Below are 19,309 nucleotides of genomic sequence, written 5' to 3' on the forward strand. Positions count from 1 at the left end.
CCAAGGCTTCCAGAGCAATGACATTATCTGAACTTCGAGCAAACAACCCCGTGGAATCAGCACAGCCACCAATGAATTACTGATGCTGTATTATGTTTTAAAAAGCAACATTCAACGAGGTATGATGTTGAACAGTACCCCAGGGATCATTCTAAGGACTCCCTCCCCTTGACTTTTCTCATAGTTACAAAAACGTTTGTATTTTAAAAGCCCTTTAGAAGCTTGCTCACCTGCCAGCTGCCTCCACCTGGGGCTTTGGGCTCTGCACAGACACACTGAGGTGGAGTTTGGTTTCCACAGGTTTCCCAAAGCTCTCCCTCTGGGGTTCTGCAGGCCCTGATGCTTTCTCAGGCCCCAGAAGAATGCGATTGGTATTCTTCATGGAGCTGTCTGGGCAGCCATGGTCTGGGTCCTCCCTGCAGGGCTCTGAGAGCTGAGCACAGCACACACCTGTGGTGCTCACAGAGCGCATGGGGGAAGTGGTGGCATCCGTGGGGATGCAGCCCTCGTCCTGGTCATTTGTGCGAGGGGGTCTCTGGTGTGATGATGGGGGCTCTCCCCAGCTTTCCAGACCTGGCCTAGGAGAGCTTCAAGCTGCTGAGTGGCAATGACTCAGAGGTTCTGCTTCTCCTGGCTCTCCAGTAGCCAAAAGCCACATGCTTGGCAGACATCACCTCAGTAGGTCTCAGCCTGAACCCACGCTGGATGCAGACTGCACACACTGACTTTGTGGGAAGAGGGCTTCAGGGGTACAAGGGAGAGTCTGTGTTGGAGAGCAGGTGAAAGAGGTTGCTGTGAGGAGGAGTGTTCTCATGATGTGCTGGGGGTGAGACACAGCAAATCCAGGCAGACCTTTGATCTGAGACCCGCCTGGGCATGTCAGCACAATTACTTGGCTCTCCTGCTGTGATTCCAGAGCCAACGGGCCACCCCAACTCCCAGTGAAGGGAACATAGCAGAGGCTGGCACAGAAGCCAGCCACCTGTGAGGCATCGCTCCGGGCTGTCCTCTCTTACCTCGGGTTCCACCCCTTGGCTGTTTCCTGGAGAATTAACTCTGGGAAAACCATCTGGGCAGAAGCTGGGCTCTTATGAGCAGCACCGAAACTCTTAATTTCTGAGATATTCCCCTGATAAAAATGTCTCTTCCCTCCCTCTCTCCTGCCTCCCCCTTCCCTTTTGGGTGAGGTTTCAGAAAGCCAAATTCAACAGCTCTCCAGTTTTAAGAATTTGAGGAATAAGAATAACCTACACATGTCTATAATGGGAAAGAATGCGAAAAAGAATATATATATGTATAACTGAATCACTTTGCTGTACAGCAGAAATTAACACAACATTGTAAACCAACTATACTTCAATAAAACTAAAAACAAAACCAAAAATGAAACAAAAAAGAATAAGCTACAAGTGTCTATTAAAATTCACAACTTTATTCTCCCTCTTTCTTCCCCCCCACACGTGGTGTGTTCCCAGCAATGATCCTGTAGGCAGCTACTAGGACCCCCATTTTACTGATGAGGAATCAGGAGTTTTAAAGGACTTACTGAAGGTCAAACAGTGTCGGGGCACACATCCGGAGGCTCAGGCTCCAAGTCTCGTGCCCTTTTGATCACACCATGCCAAAGCAGAGTCACAACAGCCCTGGCCCATCCACTCAGTGGTTCTCTGACCTGGGGCAAGCGTAAGGTCCATTAGAACAGAGCCTTTGTGCACCTTGCTCACTGTCACAGCCCCCGTGCAGAGGACAGTGCTTGGCACACAATAGAGACTTCCTGGGCCTTCATTTTCTTTTTTTTTCTTTTGCGGTACGCAGGCCTCTCACTGTTATGGCCTCTCCCGTTGTGGAGCACAGGCTCTGGCCATGCAGGCTCAGCGGCTATGGCTCACGGGCCCAGCAGCTCCGCGGCATGTGGGATCTTCCCGGACTGGGGCACGAACCCGTGTCCCCTGCATCGGCAGGCGGACTCTCAACCACTGCACCGCCAGGGAAGCCCGGGCCTTCATTTTCTAAGACAGAGAAATGATAGTTACTGAGCTGATTGAGTAAAGGCAACTGTGCAGACTCTAAATTGCTGCATAAGAGTGTGCCATGGTAGTGATTATATGTCCACAGCCTCCTTTGCTCCTGGGTATTTCATCCTTATTTTTGTCTTCCATCTCTCTTCTTTCTACTCCCCAGTGGTGGACAGCTCAGCCAGGGACTCAGAGCGGTTCATATGGCTTCTTGTCAGCAGCTCTGACACGTATCCTGAATAGAAGCAGACAACAGCCCAGGGAGAGATGCTGTGAGTCTCTGGGCTCTTTCTTCTGCTCTTTCTGATAACCAAGAAGTCACTCTGCAGTCTGCAATCAGGGCTGAAATAAGAAAGAATGGGGAACTCAACATATCTGAGAAACGCTGCTGGTCCCTCTGTTAAAGTGATGAGAGAACAGACATGAATGAGACGGCCCTGGGGGAGGCATCAGTGATCAGAAGCGGGTTCTGGGCCAGAGGACCCTGCCCTACTCCACAGCCCCAAACTACCCCCTTTAAATTGGTCTTTCTTACTTTCCTCATCTCACTTGCCTCTGCCTTTTGTCACTATTGAGAGTTGGTTGTCTGCCCACAATATTCTACTTTCCTCCTAGAAAACGCTATAGTTCAGGGAGGCCCAAGTAGCAGATATTCCTTTGGTTCACAGTCCTTGTATGTCTGTAAAGAGCAGTCATATGGCCCCACAGCCACAATTTAAATTTGTGTGGCTCCCAGCATGGTGTTTTGTATATTAAACACTTCAATATTTTTAATAAATAAGGGAAGAAATTGCTAGATGCCTAATCCCTGGGAATGATGTAGCGTGTTCATTTTGATCATTTTATTTTTAAATTATACAATATTTTGAACATACGGAAAAGCACAGAAAATTAAGTAATTAACACTACGGATCCAACACTGAGATTCAACAAATGTAAAACCCTTACCACATTGCTTCAGATGTACAAAAAGAAATCAAATCTTACAGACACAGCATTTAGGATAAAGGGAAAGATGGAGACATTTGGTACTCTCTCTTTTTTAGAAAAAAGTGATCGTTTAATAAAACTCTATATGTCAAGAATGAACTTAAAATGCTAGAGATGGTGTAGTGAATGTGAGGATTTTTTTTTTTTCCTTTCTGCTTTTCAGAAGCATTAACTGGGTAGAAAATTTGGGTCCCAGAGAGGAGCTTTACCAGTAGTTGGTAACAGGAGCTCCAGAATCCTGGTTCTTTCCCAGATCTTTTTTCCCACTGTTTGCTCAAAAACTGGTTCCAGCTCCACCGTGGTCCGTCTGCCCGCTGGGGCTGAGCTGCCTCTTCTTTTCCAGGAGTGCTCGCCCTGCGCAGCCCACCGCTATGATGCTGAGAACCCGCGGACGCCCCTCCGGAACCTTCCCGACCTTTGCTCTGACTACTGCTCTGCATTCCACTCTAACTGCCGCTCCGCAGTCTCCCTGCTCTGCTCACCAAGGACCGCCGCCTCCAGGAATCCCATGAAAAGGATGGCGCGCGCTTCTAATGGCTCCTCAACCTTCCCGACAAGGCCCACTGCTTCCCTAACGTCTTGAGGAGTGGCCATCTCAACCGCAACCTGGGGGTGGTGGCCGAGAACCCTCGGGGCTGCCTGTGGCCCCCGGGCTGAGGAACCCGGTCTCCATGGTCCACGCTGGGGATGGCACCCGTCGCCTCTTCGTGGCCGAGCAGGTGGGGGTCTATCTGCCTGATGGGAGTCGCCTGGAGCAACCCTTCCTGGACCTCAAGAGCATCGTGCTGATCACTCCCTGGATGGGGGATGAGAGAGGCTTCCTGGGGTTGGCTTTTCATCCCCAATTCCACCGCAACCACAAGTTCTATATTTATTATTCATGCCTGGGCAAGAAGAGGGTCGAAAAGATTCGGATTACTGAGATGAAGCTTTCTCGGGCAGATCCCAGCAAAGCTGATCCCAAATCGGAGAGGTGAGGCATACCCACGAGAATCTGCAGCTGTGTACTGTGTTTCAAAATGTTGCCCATCAGTCCTCTGAGATGATATAGGAGAGCTTTCCTGGGTTTAGACCTACTAGCTTATAATGATGATAAAGGAGTCATTGTTGATTACTGAGGTTAACCCAAGTTAGCTTCTTGAGTCCATGGCTTCTTCATGGCTACAGCCACCCACCTTACAGTTACACCTGGAACCATGCTTGCTTGAGTTTACAGAGGCTAAGCAAGGGCCGGCAGCCGTAAGCGTTTGAGAAATGATTTTAGATAATATCAGTATATTAAATATAATAGCAGCCTCTGATTATTGCGTGACCATTAGATCCCAGGTCCTTTACCATGAACATGGGAATTCTCATCCTTGCAGGAAGCTGTGACGCAAGGCCGTTAAGTTACTGATGCCTGGTCAGATGAACGGCTCAGTTCTAACTGACCCCACACTCCTGCTCTTTCACTCTACCATGCTGCCTTTTTTCCTTTTCCTTTCTGCCTTGTCTCTCTCTCCCCATATAGACAGGTTAGGGGATTGAAAAGAGCATGAAGAAGTGATAGACTGACCCCTGTGTGGTTGCCTGAAGGAAGGGACTGAGAGTTCTTGTAGAGCGGAGAGTAAGGCTGAGCCCCAGCTACTGGGTTTTGAGCCCTCACTATATGCCAGACACTTAGCGAGATATTTATATATATTACCTTATTTAACATTCACAATGCTTGCCTATGGTAAATTCTCTTACCGTCCCCCATTTTATAGATTGATAGATTTTATAGAGGCTTAGAGGTGTTGAGCAACTAACCAGTTAATAAAAATTAGATTAGTCTTTTGTAGTGGTGCAACCTTCACAGAGCACCAAGCTCCTCTTATAATAGCAAGTGAACTTCCCCATCTAGGGCAAGTGGGTGACCGAAATATCTCTGCAGCAGCTTTTTTGATTCCTGAGGGAAGCTAGTTATTGGTCTCCTATGGGAGACTCACTCCTGATAGTCAAGGATTCCTTGATTCTAGGAGGAAAAAATATCCTGCAGGGTGGAAATATGGATTCCTAAAATATAAGGTTTTGCTTTTCATCTAGTCAACTTATGGCTTTGCAGGAAGATAGAAAAACCAAGAAATGGGAGAAACAGGACATTTGCCTGGGCAACCCTGAGTCCTGTGCCTTCCCAGGGTTGATCAGCACATACAGCAAATTTATCATCTCCTTTGCTGAAGATGAAGCAGGTAACAAACGTACAAGGTTATTCTGTTTCTGCTTACTGGAACTTAGATAATCACAGGCATTGTGAACTGAACATTTATTATCATAATAATCATTATTATTACTATTGTTATTATTACTCTTATTATTGTTATTGAAAATGCAACTACCACTTTTTCTATTTTCACTGTCATTTAGTCACCTTTTTTTTTTTTTTTCTGCTGTATGCGGGCCTCTCACTGTTGTGGCCTCTCCCCTTGCGGAGCGCAGGCTCCGGACGCGCAGGCCCAGCGGCCATGGCTCCCTAAAGCCAGGGAGGCTGTCCCCGAGGCAAGTTATTTTCTTCCAGAGTTGCTTGCTTTTGTGTTTTTGCAAAGAGTGATTCAGATTTTCTGCATGTGTTATAGTCTTTCCCATTATTGACCTGTTTAGAACTCAGTTTATTTCATTATTTTACTATTAGTCACCAGCTTGAGATAAGCCACATTTTAGTTGCACCAGAGCTCTGCCTTCACTGTTGCTACAGTTTATTTCCTGAGTTCTTCTAACCAACAGCTGGTACAAATAAACGAGTGAGTAAATAAATAAGTGAGTGGCGGGTGTGGGGCTACCCGTGGCTGAGTTCTGAAGGGTTGGATTTCTGAATGTCAGTCACTGAAGCACATCTTCAGGAGGACTGGCTGAGGTCACAAAGCTTGCAGTAAATTCACATTGCATGCATTTTGCTTTACATGGCCTGTTATAGTTTTTTGGTGTGTTTTTTTGCCCTAAAATACATTTTTTAAAAATGTCAGACCCTACAAATGAAATTCACTTCTAGCATTGTCTTCCCCTGAAAATACATGCATGTCCAAATCTATGGCATGTTTGGAACATATAATTTACACCAACTGTAGTCATGTGTAGGGAATATGCAGCAATGCAGGGTTTCCAATTCTCCTTTTAGACCAGAAATTGTTTGCGTGGTTTGGAGGGACCCTTGCCCGAGGGTGACCTGTGCACATGAAGACAGTTGGTAGACACCTCATTTATCTAATGTCAGCATCACCTTGGACAGTACCTGGGGTTTCTAATCAGAGGGGCAAACTGGCTCTAGGGAAGGGTTTGTCCTAAGTCCTCAGACCCCCTTACAAGGGGAAGATTATAAATACAGTTTGTCAATACACAAAACCAAAGTCTATTAGTCAGTTGTTACCTTGTGTGCGTTACCTCTGCAAAGAACATCAGTCTCACACTCGGCCTGAGACAAACATTAGTCACTGCTCTCCACGAATTCAAGGAAGAAGATTGTTTAACTAGCTCAGAGCTGTCTAAAGCTCTAGACTTCTCCAATTTGCACCTTAGTAAGACATTTCCTTCCATAAGGTTGAGAGAGAGCTTGTGTAAATCACACAACAGTAAGTGCATTAAACCCAGTGCGATAGCACAAAAGTTGTGTCAGGCTCACAAAACTGTCACGGTGCCAGGCTTTAGGGAACAGAGACATAAGGAAGTAAGAGGAACTGCCGATGACTGAACACTTTCTCATTTAATACCTAATAATCAGGGAGGATATTCTTATCTCCCTGTTACAAGTGAATAAATAACACGAGGGTTACCCAGGTGGAGAGGTTGCCCAAGACAACACAGATGGTAATGGGTGTTATCAGATTTCAAACTCAGTTTTATCTACCCAAAGTTGGGCCATAAACCCTACACTGTCCCTCACAGGGAACCGTGAAATGAGGTGGAATGAGGTACTTACCATGAGAAGGGAGCAGTGTTTTCTGGAGTTCAAACATGAGGAAATGGGAGGAAAAGGGGGTCCCTGGTAAAAGAGATGAGGAAGACAGTGGGTGGAGGTGATTTCTGTGGGGTGTGGAGAAGACCAAGGGGGTGCCGAGTAGAGGGTGTCACAGGAAATAAGGAACCCAAGACTGAAGAAGGTGGAGTTGGAGGACACGGTGAGATGGGGGAAGGGGGACTAACACAGTAAGGAAGGGATAATAGAATATAAAGTATCTAATAAGTGGTCCTCAGCCTGTGGCTTGCCTATCTCTGGGCTTTACGGAGACTCCTTATCAGTAGTGGAGAACTGGGGAGGGAGAGGGAGGCTCACTGAGGTGAAGTTTCTGAAAGCAAAGAGGTGATAAATGAGATGAGAAGCCCTTTGGCTCGGAACATGAACAGAAACGTGCCTCTGGTGGGGGACACCCCAAGCTGGTCTGGGGGGCTGAGATGGACTTTCTCCTTGGGGAGCTCACAGACCTTGAGGCCTCACTGTCAGTCAGGATTTCAGGGACCCCTTCCTGGGGCTCATGCATTTCAGGGCCACAACCCCTGGTGATGATTTTCTGTGTGTTCAGCTGTCTTGGCCCGGCCTCGTGTCCTGTCCTTGATGGCCTGTTCCTGTTTTATCAGGGGAGCTCTACTTCCTGGCCACCTCCTACCCAAGTGCCTACACGCCGCATGGATCCATTTACAAATTTGTTGACCCATCGAGGTGGGACTTGGGTTACCTTTTCTTCTCAGGTGATTGGAGCTTGTCTTTATCGCCATGGCAGGTCAGAAAAACAGTCCTCACTCCCCAAGAATTACCAGATATGATCAACGGAGCGTATCTTTCTTTTAGATGCAAAGCAGACTGGTCTGGGACTTCCCTGGTGGCGCAGTGGTTAACACACTGAGCTCCCAATGCAGGGGGGCCGAGTTCAATCCCTGGTCAGGGAACTAGATGCCACATGCACGCTGCAACTAAGGAGCCAGTGAGCTGCAACTAAGGAGCCCACGTGCCACAACTAAGACCCGGCGTAACCAAATAAATACATTAAAACAAAAAAAAGCAGATTGGGCAGACAAATGTGTAGGACAATGCATCTGTAGGAATTATGGAATATTGGGGAAATGGTCTCTTTGTGGTTGGAAATGAGGATCTTGAGCCTTTCTAGGATGACTAGTCCAGACCTGTGGCTCCTGTCTTTTTTTTTTTTTTTTTTATACTTCTGGAGACTTCTATCTGGGATCATCTGACAGCGGGTGTACACCTCTGCCCACCTGAGTAGATACTGCCACCCTATCCCACGGGTTGGTCTTTGGCACATACAGTTGGCCCTCCGTATCCATGGATTCCACGTCTGTGGATTCAACCAACTGTGGATCAAAAATATTTTTAAAAATTCCAGAAAATTCCAGAAAGCAAAACTTGAACTTACCATGCCCTGGCAACTATTTATGTAATATTTACAACTAATTACATAGCAGTTATATTTATTTACAATTATTTACATAGCATTTACATTGTGTTAGGTATCATAAGTAATCTAGAGGTGATTTAAAGTACATGGAGAATGCGTAGGTTATATGCTGAACACCATAGCATATTACATAAGGGACTTGAGCACCAGTGGGTTTTGGTATCTGTGAGGTCCTGGGACCCATCCCTGGGAGCTGTATCTAAAACTGTCAGGTTTCTCAGTGTCTCCGCCTGACCCTTCCTGGAATTCAGTGAGAGGATTTATTCACTTGGTAGACTCTACGATGTTTAACTCTCCTTCTCTGCCCACCTTTCTCAGAGACTAACCAACCTTCAACTCATCAGGCAAAAGCCATACTACAGACTCCCATTTGTGAGGTTGTTGAAGGTGTGTCCGTATCTGTCCCTGGGAGAGTGATGCAGTGTATCCATCCTGAGAGCTCTGGGCAGTGTGCGGGATTTATCTCAGGATTCTTACCCAAAGCCAGAAAGTCTCCCCGTGAATCAGCTTGAAGGTAGACCTGCAGACGAAGACTTCCCTGTGAGGCGTCTGTTACCATATCTGGGGTGGTGTTCAGAGTACATTTGCTGCTGGTGAGGGCTCAGAAGCCCAGCCCAGCACAGCTCCCCTTGGCAACCGGGCTTGGGTTTGGTGTTCTCAGACGTTCCCAGAAGAGACTCAGTCCCTGAGGTTGTGCCCAGGGACTCTCCTGGTGGAGCGCAGGGTTGTCAGGGGTGAATTAGGGACTGGCTGTCTCCACTGCTGGGTCTACTCCATGCAGATCTCCTGTGCTTGAGGGATGAAGCAAACCCAGGGTCTTTAAAGTGCTTCCAGAGGCTGAAGGTGCCTGGGTGGGGAGTTTTCTGTTCTTTCTATCAACAGGTTTCCAATGTGAATCCCTTTTTCTTTCCTTTGACAGTTTCCTGATTTGGCTGGGGGATAATTTAGCTTACCTCTAGTGGCATGAGAGATTAATCATAAAGCAACTATAAAGGCTGCTCCACGCTGAAGACACCCTTTCTCATGCGCCTTTCTCTCAGTTGACATTTATGGAGTCATTTCTGTGTCCCAGGCACTGTGCTGGGTGCTGTGTGTGCAGGCTGACATTTGATGCTGACAGAATCCCAGTGAGACAGGGTAACACCCTCAATCTACAGATTAGGTAACTGAGCCTAGCTACCTTTGATCACTTGCCCAAGGTAGAGCTAGTAAGAGGTGACAGAGGATAGGAACGCATTCCTCTTTCTGGCTCAGTCATTTCAGCACTACCTATTCACTTCAGTTATAATGACGACTTGAATTGTACAGACTTCTGTAGCAGTGGGTCCAGATTCTGCTCTGCTTACTTCTTTAGCCCGTCTTTGCACTAAATGAACCCTCCCCAGCATTCTAAGGAGCAGTTGGTTTATTTACGTATGCTTTCCCCCTTCCATCTTTTCCTTCTGCCCTTCCCTTAGGATCATAGACCCTGGATGCTGGGTTTGAATCTCAGCTTTACCACCAACTAGCCGGGAGTGTTCCTAGTCTGCAAAGTCCCTTTTGTTTCAGAAGGTGCACCCAGGGGACAGCAGTTTGAGAATCAGAATACTAGGAGGCAGAGAGGCTGCCATTACTTAAGGGGCCGTGCCATGAGTATCTGAAGAGATTTTCTTTAAAGGGAATCACTTTTGTATGTGCTGAGCACTGCTCCAATCGTTTTTTAAAATCTCATTTAAAAAATAATTTAGGGCTTCCCTGGTGGCGCAGTGGTAGAGAGTCCGCCTGCCGATGCAGGGGACACGGGTTCGTGCCCCGGTCCGGGAAGATCCCACATGCCGCAGAGCGGCTGGGCCCGTGAGCCATGGCCGTTGAGCCTGCGCGTCCGGAGCCTGTGCTCCGCGACGGGAGAGGCCACGGTGGTGAGAGGCCCGCGTACCACGAAAAAAACAAAAACAAACAAAAAAAGAATTAAAAAAATTATATATCAATCACTTATGGTGTGCCAAGCACACAGTTCTTATTTAATCCTCCTCGTCTCCCTGTGAGGATGGGTGATATTACTTTTTCTATTTTACAGAAGCGAAAATCGAAACTTAGCAAGGTTTACTTGCCCATGGTCCCCAGGATTTGTACCCTATTCTCTCTGTTGCCAAGCCCATGCTCCAACCCCCCCCCCCCGAAGTGCCTCACTACAGTGTCCCTGTGATGTCCATGTCCTTTCTCCTCTCTGTCTGAGCTCATCGCAGATTTCCTGTTACATCTGTCCCATCCCTATGGATAAGGGAGGGCTGAACCCAGCTCTTGCACATGTATGCCTTTTGGTGACCGGAATTTCGTGGTTCCATCTTCAGAGTCTTGTATCCTCACTTTTTCTCTCTGTTTTTAGGCGAGCACCTCCAGGCAAGCGCAAGTACAAGCCAGTGCCGGTGAAAACCAAGAGTAAGCGGGTCCAGTTCAGGCCACTTGCTAGTGAGTCCCTCTCTGTCTTTAGGCTCAGGCCTTGGCATCCAGGTGCCGGCACAGTGCCCTCTGCAAACAGCGGCAATCCCGGGGTGGCAGGTCTTATTTCCTCACCTAAGGCTTATCCTCTGACTGAGGACTATTACCTGTGGTCTGTATGTCTCTTCTGTGTACCAGGGTGAGAGGGGGCAGCACCTGCTTCTGCTGTGACCTGCTGCCATTCATTCTTTCATTCATTTGTTCGTTCAAGTATTCATTCATTCATTTAGTACTTACTTTGTGGCAGTCTCTGTGCCAATCCCTGAGGATACAGCAGTGAACCTGACCTGTAGGAGTCTAGAATCAAAGGAGAGGAGGACATGTAGTGCAGGCAAATGAAGAAATAAATATAGCATTGAGGTTCTGGCTAGAAGCATGCCCAGGGGACTGAGAAGGCCCTCAGAGTGAGAACTTCTTCCCCCCGGGAGGGTAGTCAGGAAAGACTTACAGGGGAGGGACAGTATCTTAAGGGAACTATTCTAGAGCCATGCATCTCTGGAGTGATCACATTACAAAAGTAATCTATTTAGATCAAGGCCAGGGAATTAAACATATTAACTTCAAAAGAATTTATATTCAAGAACCCTCAAGTGGGCATAGGATTCCATAGGATTCTTCAAGCTACTTTCCAGAACTAATATTTCTCCTAAATAAACACTTGTTTCCCAGAAATGGTCTTGGACTTGCTAAAGAAGAAGTCCGAGGAAGCTGCTAGAAAACTGTCCAATGCAACTTTAGCTTCCAGTCCAGACCGGACCTCATCTCAGAAAGGCTCATCCAAGAAGCCGGCTTCTCCCACAAGCAGCAGGAAGACATTTCCAAGGTCTGGTGCAAAGCAGAGAGCCAGAGCGTGGTCCCCAGGCCCCCAGGGGAAGAGGAGGAAGAGCCCGAGACGCCCCCGAGGCAGAGGCAGCCAGTCGGCACAGTGGAGGCGAGCTGGCAGAAGTGTCCCTCTGCCTCTTCAGTCACGGTGACAGGTCAGGGGACGAGTGCCCAGAGAACCACCTTGCCACGCGGAAGCTGCTACTGCTGAAGGTGACCTTAGACGCATGGGAAGCCGGGGGTGGAGGTGGGAACCGGCGGAGAGAGCTTGATTTAGGCGGCACGGTTGTCCTGTCCACGGGAATTTTTCCATCTAAACGGATGCTCCTTGTCTGCTTCTGCGGGGAGACCAAACCCCATGTTGCCAGGGCACCTGGCTACTCATGTGCACTAGTCTGTAAACCTGCTTGGAATTCCACTATGTGTTTATGTTTTGCTTTGTAAATGCCTGTGACCTAAGGTAGTAGATCAACACTTGCTCCAATAGACAAGCTTCTTTGAGCTCGGAGAGCCCCTCTAAAATGGTCATCTCCTTTGCCCCCTGTAAAGATCAGGGTCTGAATAAGGTTAGGTCCTGTTCTGTACCTCCAGTGCCTACTATTTTGCCCTGGTAAACAGCATAATAAACGTGACTACTTTTTGCATACCTATTCTGTGCTAAGTTTATATATTATATTATCTGAAACCTCAAAACCTTGCTTCTTATGTGTTGCCACATAACTTATGTTGACGGTGAGGGAAGTGAGGCTTGGTGAGGTTAAGCCACGTGCCCTAGACCACAGCAGCCAGGGAGCAGGGAATTGTCAGCTGGACGTGAGCCAATGCTCCTGTCAACCTCCGGTGAACTTGCCTCCCTGGAGGGGCCTCAATGAGGGTTGGTAGCTTTTAACCAGGTAGTTGAAGAATGAAAAGGCTAAGAGAGGAGATGACCCCTGTCTTCAAGAAGTTCTCCAAATTGTGCAAAGCATCCAGAACGGTATAGGCAATTTGACTTAAGCAGAACAAAAACAAAAATGCCTGGGTTGTTAAGGACTTTTAGAGGTCACGTGATCCTTGCTTTAGATGAGGTTGGACATATCCTGGACAGGTTATTTTAGACTTCCAAAGAAGTAGATTCCATTTTGTTTCTTTAGCAAACTCCATTTGTTGGGTAACCTAACCTAATCTAAATACACCAAGCCTCTCTGATTCTCTTCCTCTTGTTTTGTCTTTATTAAAGATGCAAAACACTGGTCATCACTTTCTGAAGATCATTTTTAGATCATCTCTTAGCTACCTTCCTTTGCCCTGTCTCATGGTTTTGCTTTTCTTTACTTTTGCCTACCTTTGTAGCTCTTATGAACGCTCTAGTTGACTGAAAAAAATCGCACAATCTAAAAGTTGAGAATTATACTTTATTTGGCAGACTTACTGAGGACTATAGCACAGGATAGCAGCCCCTCAGGTAGCTCTGAGGGACTGTTCCAAAGAGGTAAGGGAGGAGCCAGGATATATGGGAGTGTTTGCTGAAAACAGACAAACAAACAAACAAAAAACATGTGGTTGAACATCAAAAGATTAATGCTAATCACAACAAAGAGACATTTCAAGTTAAAGATCTTAGTGCTTTTCTATGTATGGGAAGATGCAAGAGTCTGGGCTCACTGAAATTATTCCTTAGGTATGCATCTTAACTCTCTAGAGCCAGTCTCCTGTTTTTCTCCATCCTGAATTCTCCTCAGGGTGCACTGTCAGGGGAGGCTGCAGCGGCTGATGGCTTATAGCCACAACATCCTTTGTTTACTGAAATGGCAGGCGACATTCTCTGTACACACTCTCCAGGATAGAAATGAATTTCAGGGTCTGACCAACCCTGATATTTTACACTTTTAGCTTCTCAGATGAAGATATCAACATAAAGATGGGAGGGCTTACACCCTGCATCATTTTGTTGAAAGATGGCTGAAAATCCTGGTGCAGTTCAGGGAGACTGGATCTAACCTCTGGAAAGAATATATGAGCTCACTCTGTCTCATTTTTTTCCTGTACGATCTTTCTTCAAAGACGTGTGGCAAAAATAGGGTCTGGCCCTATCTCATGAATATAAATGCAAAAATCCTCAACAAAATATTAGCAAACTGAATCCAGCAATACATAAGAAGGATCGTACAACATGATCAAGTTGGATTCATTCCAGAGTTGTAAGGATGGTTCAACGTATGGAAATCAATCAATGTGATTTACCACATCAACAAAAGAAAAGACAAAACCATATGATTTTCTCAATAGGTACAGAAAAAGCATTTGATAAAATTCAGCATCCATTCATGATAACGCCTCTCACCAAAGTGGGTAGAGGGAACATATCTCAACAAAAGCCATGTATGACAAACCCACAGCCAGCATGATACTCAATGGTGAAAAGCTGAAAGCCTTCCTGCTAAATTCAGGAACATGACAAGGATGCCCACTCTCACCACTTCTATTTAACATAGTATTGGAAGTTCTAGCCACAGCAATCAGACAAGAAAAACAAATAAAATGTATCCAAATTGGAAGGGAAGAGGTAAAATTGTCATTATTTGCAGATGACATGGTCCTCTATATAGAGAACCCTAAAGACTCCACGCAAAAACTATTAGAACTAATAAATGAATTCAGCAAGGTAGCAGGATACAAGATTAATTCACAGAAATCTGTTGTATTTAACACTAACAATGAAATATCAGAAAGAGAAAGTAAAAAAAACCAAACTGTTTAAAATTGTGTTAAAAAAAACCCAAACAAACCTAGGAATAAACTAAACCAAGGAGGTGAAAGACCTATATGTTGAAAACTTTAAAACATTGATAAAGAAAATTGAAGATGATTCAAGAAATGGAAAGATAACCCATGCTCTTGAATTGGAAGAATTAATATTGTTAAAATGGCCATACTACCCAAAGCAATTTACAGATTTAATGTGATCGCTATCGAAATAACCATGACACTTTTCTCAGAACTAGAACAAATAATCCTAGAATTTATGTGGAACCACAAAAGGCCCAGAATTACCAAAGCAATCCTGAGGAAAAAGAACAAAGCTGGAGGTATAACCCTCCCAAACATCAGACAATACTACAAAGCTGCAGTAATCAAAACAGTGTGGTATTAGCAAAATCAGACATATAGATTGATGGAATGGAATAGAAAGCCCAGAAATAAATTTACTTACCTATGGTCAATTAATCTGTGGCAAAGGAGGCAAGAATACACAATGGAGAAAAGACAGTCTCTTCAGCAAGTGTTGGGAAAACTGGACAGCTCTATGTAACTCAATGAAATTAGAACACACCCTCACATCATACACAAAAATAAACTTGAAATAGTTCAAAGACCTAAATATAAGACATGACATCATAAAACTGCAAGAAGAGAACATAGGCAAAACATTCTCTGACATAAGTCATGGCAATATTTTCTTAGCTCAGTTTCCCAAGGCAAAAGCATTAAAAGCAAAAATTAAAAAATGGGGCCTAATCTAACTTAAAAGCTTTTGCACAGCAAAGGAAACCATCAACAAAACTAAAAGACAACCTATGGAATGGGAGAAAATATTTGCAAATTATGCAACTGACAAGGGGTTAATATCCAGAATATACAAACAGTTCACACAACTCAATATCAAAAAAACAAACAATCCAATCAAAAAATGGGAAGAAGACCTAAACAGACATTTCTCCAAAGAAGACATACAGATGGCCAACAGGCATATGAAAAGATGCTCAACATCGCTAATTATTAGAGAACTGCAAATCAAAACTACAATGAGGTATCACCTCACACTGGTTATTAAAAAGTCTACAATAATAAATGCTGGAGAGGATGTGGAGAAAAGGGAACCTTCTTACACTGTTGGTGGGAATGTAAATTGGTGCAACCGCTATGGATAACAGTGTGGAGGTTTCTTAGAAAACTAAAAACAGAGTTACGATATGATCCAGCAATCCCATTCCTGAGCATATACCCAGAAAAGATGAAAACTCTAATTGGAAAGACACATGCACCCCAATATTCATAGCATCACTATTTACAATAACCAAGACATGGAAACAACCCAAGTGTCCATCAACAGACAATTGGTTTAAGGAGATGTGATATATATATATATATATATATATATATATATATGTGTGTGTGTGTGTGTGTGTGTGTGTGTGTATGTATACACACACATACACACAATGGACTATTAGTCATAAAAAAGAATGAAATATTGCCATTTGCAGCAATGTGAATGGACCTTGAAAATATTATACTAAGTGAAGTTAGGCAGAGAAAGACAAATATTATATGATATCACTTATACATGGAATCTAAAAAAATAATACAAGTGAATCTATATATAAAACAGAAACAGATCACAGACACAGAAAACAAACTTATGGTCACCAGAGGGAAAAGAAGGCGGGGAGGGATAAATTAGAGTATGGGATTAACAGATACAAATTGCTATACATAAACTAGATAAGCAACAAGGATTTACGTATAACACAGACGACTATATTCCATATCTTGTAATAACCTATAATGGAAAACAATCTGAAAAAAATGTATATATATAACTGAATCACTTTGCTGTACACCTGAAACTAACACAGTATTGTAAGTCAACTATACTTCAATTAAAAAAACAAAGGCTCTGGCCTGGAAGTGGGTTTTCTTGGTCATGCTTTTATTTAATTTAATGAATTTATTTATTTGGCCATGCTGGGTAGCTTGTGGGATCTTAGTTCCCCAACCAGGGATTGAACCTGCACCCTCAGCAGTGAAAGAGCAGCGTCCTAAACACTGGAAAGTGTTTTGAGCCCAGAGAGAAAGGTGCTCAGAATTCATCTGTTAAAATAGAGGACTACATCCATCAAATTCAAGGCTTTCTGAACACAGCTTTTCAACAGGAGGATAGCGGGTCTAGAGAAGGGAACTGAACAGGTACCCTGAAATGCTGGGAACCTGGGGGAGAGGCAGGGTATTCCTCTCCGGCAAAGTGGCTTTATTTTTTGGAAGGTGGCTGGCAATGCCTGTGAACTTTCATGAAGGGGTAGGACTGTGAGAAAACAACCACTAGGTCACAGCCAACATGTATTCAACTTCCTTAGAGCCTGAGGAGTTGAAAGGTTCAGAAAAATGCACACACGCATGTGCTTGTTCTTTATAGAAACCGGCAGGAGGAGGGGGAAGGGGATGAAACATGAGGACTGGGAATGGCTGGAGGGAGATGGGACTGGATTGCATCTTTTTCTTACTAATTCTGTTACTTGATGACCATGTAAAGCCAGGGTAAGGAGTCTTGGTATTAAGGTATTTGAGGATTTGAAATGGCTTTGCAAAAAGGCATTCAGCGCCAATGAAGTGATGCCCCTTATGTGATAATTATGTATATTTTTCCTGCATAAATGGGGCCTATTTTCTCAAGGCACTCTGACCACTTGTCTCCCAGCACTCCTAGCAGCAGATATCCAGACCATAGAAGGGCAAAATAACCAACAAAAGCATGTGTGTTTTTCCAGAGCTAAAATCTTGCAAGCCAAGGTAGAAATTCTTACAGTTACATCATTCTCAAAACTAACCCACTTTAAGAAATACATTCTCTTAATGGACTTGAGGACACCATGGGGCAGGGGGAGGGTAAGCCGGGACGAAATGAGAGAGTGGCATGGACATATATACACTACCAAATGTAAAATAGATAGCTAGTGGGAAGCAGCCGCATAGCACAGGGAGATCAGCTCCGTGCTGTGTGACCACCTAGAAGGGTGGGATAGGGAGGGTGGGAGGGAGATGCAAGAGGGAAGAGGTATGGGGATATATGTATATGTATAGCTGATTCACTTTGTTATAAAGCAGAAACTAACACACCATTGTAAAGCAATTATACTCCAATAAAGGTGTTAAAAAACAAAAACATTCTCTTGTTCTTTGTGGAGTTTTAGATATGTGATTTCATTTCAACCAATGCCATGCTTACTGCTTGCCAGGCACAGTACTGGCTCTGGGAGACCCAGAGATGAAAGGTTTACCTGGTGTGAGCACGGGTTAAGAATTAACCTTGAACTCAAGGTCACAGGACCCTGGCTCCTTGAACCCACACCATCCAACAGAAATATGAAAGCTGCAAATGGGAGCCACACATGTAATTAAAATTTTTCTAGTAGCCACATTAAAAAAATAGGTAAATTTAATGTACTTATTTTAATTAATCCAATATATTACAGTATTATCGTTTCAATACGTAATCAATTAAAAATTACTAATGGGACAGTTCACTTTTTTTTTTGGTACTAAATTTTCTAAATCCAATGTGTATTTTATTCTTTCAGCACATCTCAATCCGGAATATCCACGTTTCAGGCACTCAGTGGCCACATGTGACTAGTGGCTACTTTACAGACAATCCTTTATCAAGAAATCCTGGGTGGAGAGAATTCATTTATTCAGAAAAGGCTCTCGTGACCCTACTGTCACGCGACATTCTGGAATTCAGGGAAAAAACGGAGAAATGAAACCGGTTGCAAAACTTGGCTTCCCAAACCGCCCGAGACTATTTTTACGAATCGCTCCCCCTTCCTCTCGAAGGGGGCAGGACCTTGGAGCCAGGCTGGGCTCCGAAGCCAGGGCTGCCACGTGTCATCGCAGCGCGGGCCTCAGTCCAGGCCACGCTGGCCATTCTCTGAGCCCCGGGAATAGTGTCGGAAGGTGCACTCGCCGGCCGGGATCAGGAGAGTGGGAGCCTGGCCACAGCGCCGCCCGCCGGCCGAGCGGCGTAACTGCAAGCGCAGCACCGCCTCCGCGCGCCCCGCGCGCCCCGCCGGAGGTCGAGTTCCCATCGCCGGCCGCCCCTTCTCCTTTTGTAACTCAGTGCTGGGAGTCTGCAGGGCGTTGAAAACTAGCTGGTGGAGCCTCGCGCCTCCCTTTTGCCGGTTCTTGGGCCGCAGGTCCGGGTAGCGCTGGGTCGCAGAGGACCGCTTTTCTTTTCTTTTTCCTGCTCTTTGTTGCATTCCAGGATTTTCTCTTCCGGGTCACTTCTAAAGCACAGTAAGGATGCTCATAATTTGCATTTCAGGAGTAACTTTTAATCCTGCCAGAAGTAACGTTTTCAGAAATCACTTTGCATTTTGGTACTTGTTTATACAGGACGATTTTAAAAAATAGTACTAAGGAACACGAGGCCCCAGCGAGGATCGAACTCGCGACCCCTGGTTTACAAGACCAGTGCTCTAACCACTGAGCTATGGAGCCTGTCTTCTACGGGCACTTCTCTAGTTCAGGGACATTGGAAGCAACATTGCTTTCTGGCAGTCTGAAACTGACCCTGTGCATCCTCTATTAGTGACAATTATAAAGACAACACAATAAGTAGAAAAAAGCCCAGTCTCAAAATTTTATGATTACAAAATACTAAATCACACCTACGATAAGTTATGCATACAGATAAGTGCTGGAAGGGAAAATGCAAAAATGAAATAATGTTCCGACGACGTTATGAGTGGTACCTTTACGTCTTAAAAAATTCTCCAATCTAGTGTTTATATGACAAATTGTATCAAGTTTCGCACTTATAGGGAA

The 19,309-nt window shown here is 45.0% G+C and overlaps 1 protein-coding gene and 1 non-coding gene across 2 annotated transcripts; one reads left to right on the forward strand and one right to left on the reverse strand.

The window, feature by feature from the left end:
• Positions 1 to 1,618: 1,618 nt before the first annotated feature.
• HHIPL2 (HHIP like 2) lies at positions 1,619 to 12,897 on the forward strand. Its single transcript, XM_033431016.2, is given in 8 exon segments — positions 1,619 to 1,683; positions 3,186 to 3,474; positions 3,477 to 3,642; positions 3,645 to 3,978; positions 5,052 to 5,215; positions 7,593 to 7,674; positions 10,791 to 10,873; positions 11,573 to 12,897. Coding segments are annotated over 8 exon segments (1,488 nt in total). The 3' UTR covers positions 11,878 to 12,897.
• A 6,012-nt stretch (positions 12,898 to 18,909) lies between these two features.
• TRNAT-UGU (transfer RNA threonine (anticodon UGU)) lies at positions 18,910 to 18,982 on the reverse strand. Its single transcript has one exon. It is a non-coding gene; the product is annotated as a tRNA-Thr (tRNA).
• Positions 18,983 to 19,309: the final 327 nt, after the last annotated feature.

Source organism: Orcinus orca, chromosome 1 (assembly GCF_937001465.1).
Source record: "Orcinus orca chromosome 1, mOrcOrc1.1, whole genome shotgun sequence".
NCBI classification, from domain to species: Eukaryota; Metazoa; Chordata; class Mammalia; order Artiodactyla; family Delphinidae; genus Orcinus; species Orcinus orca.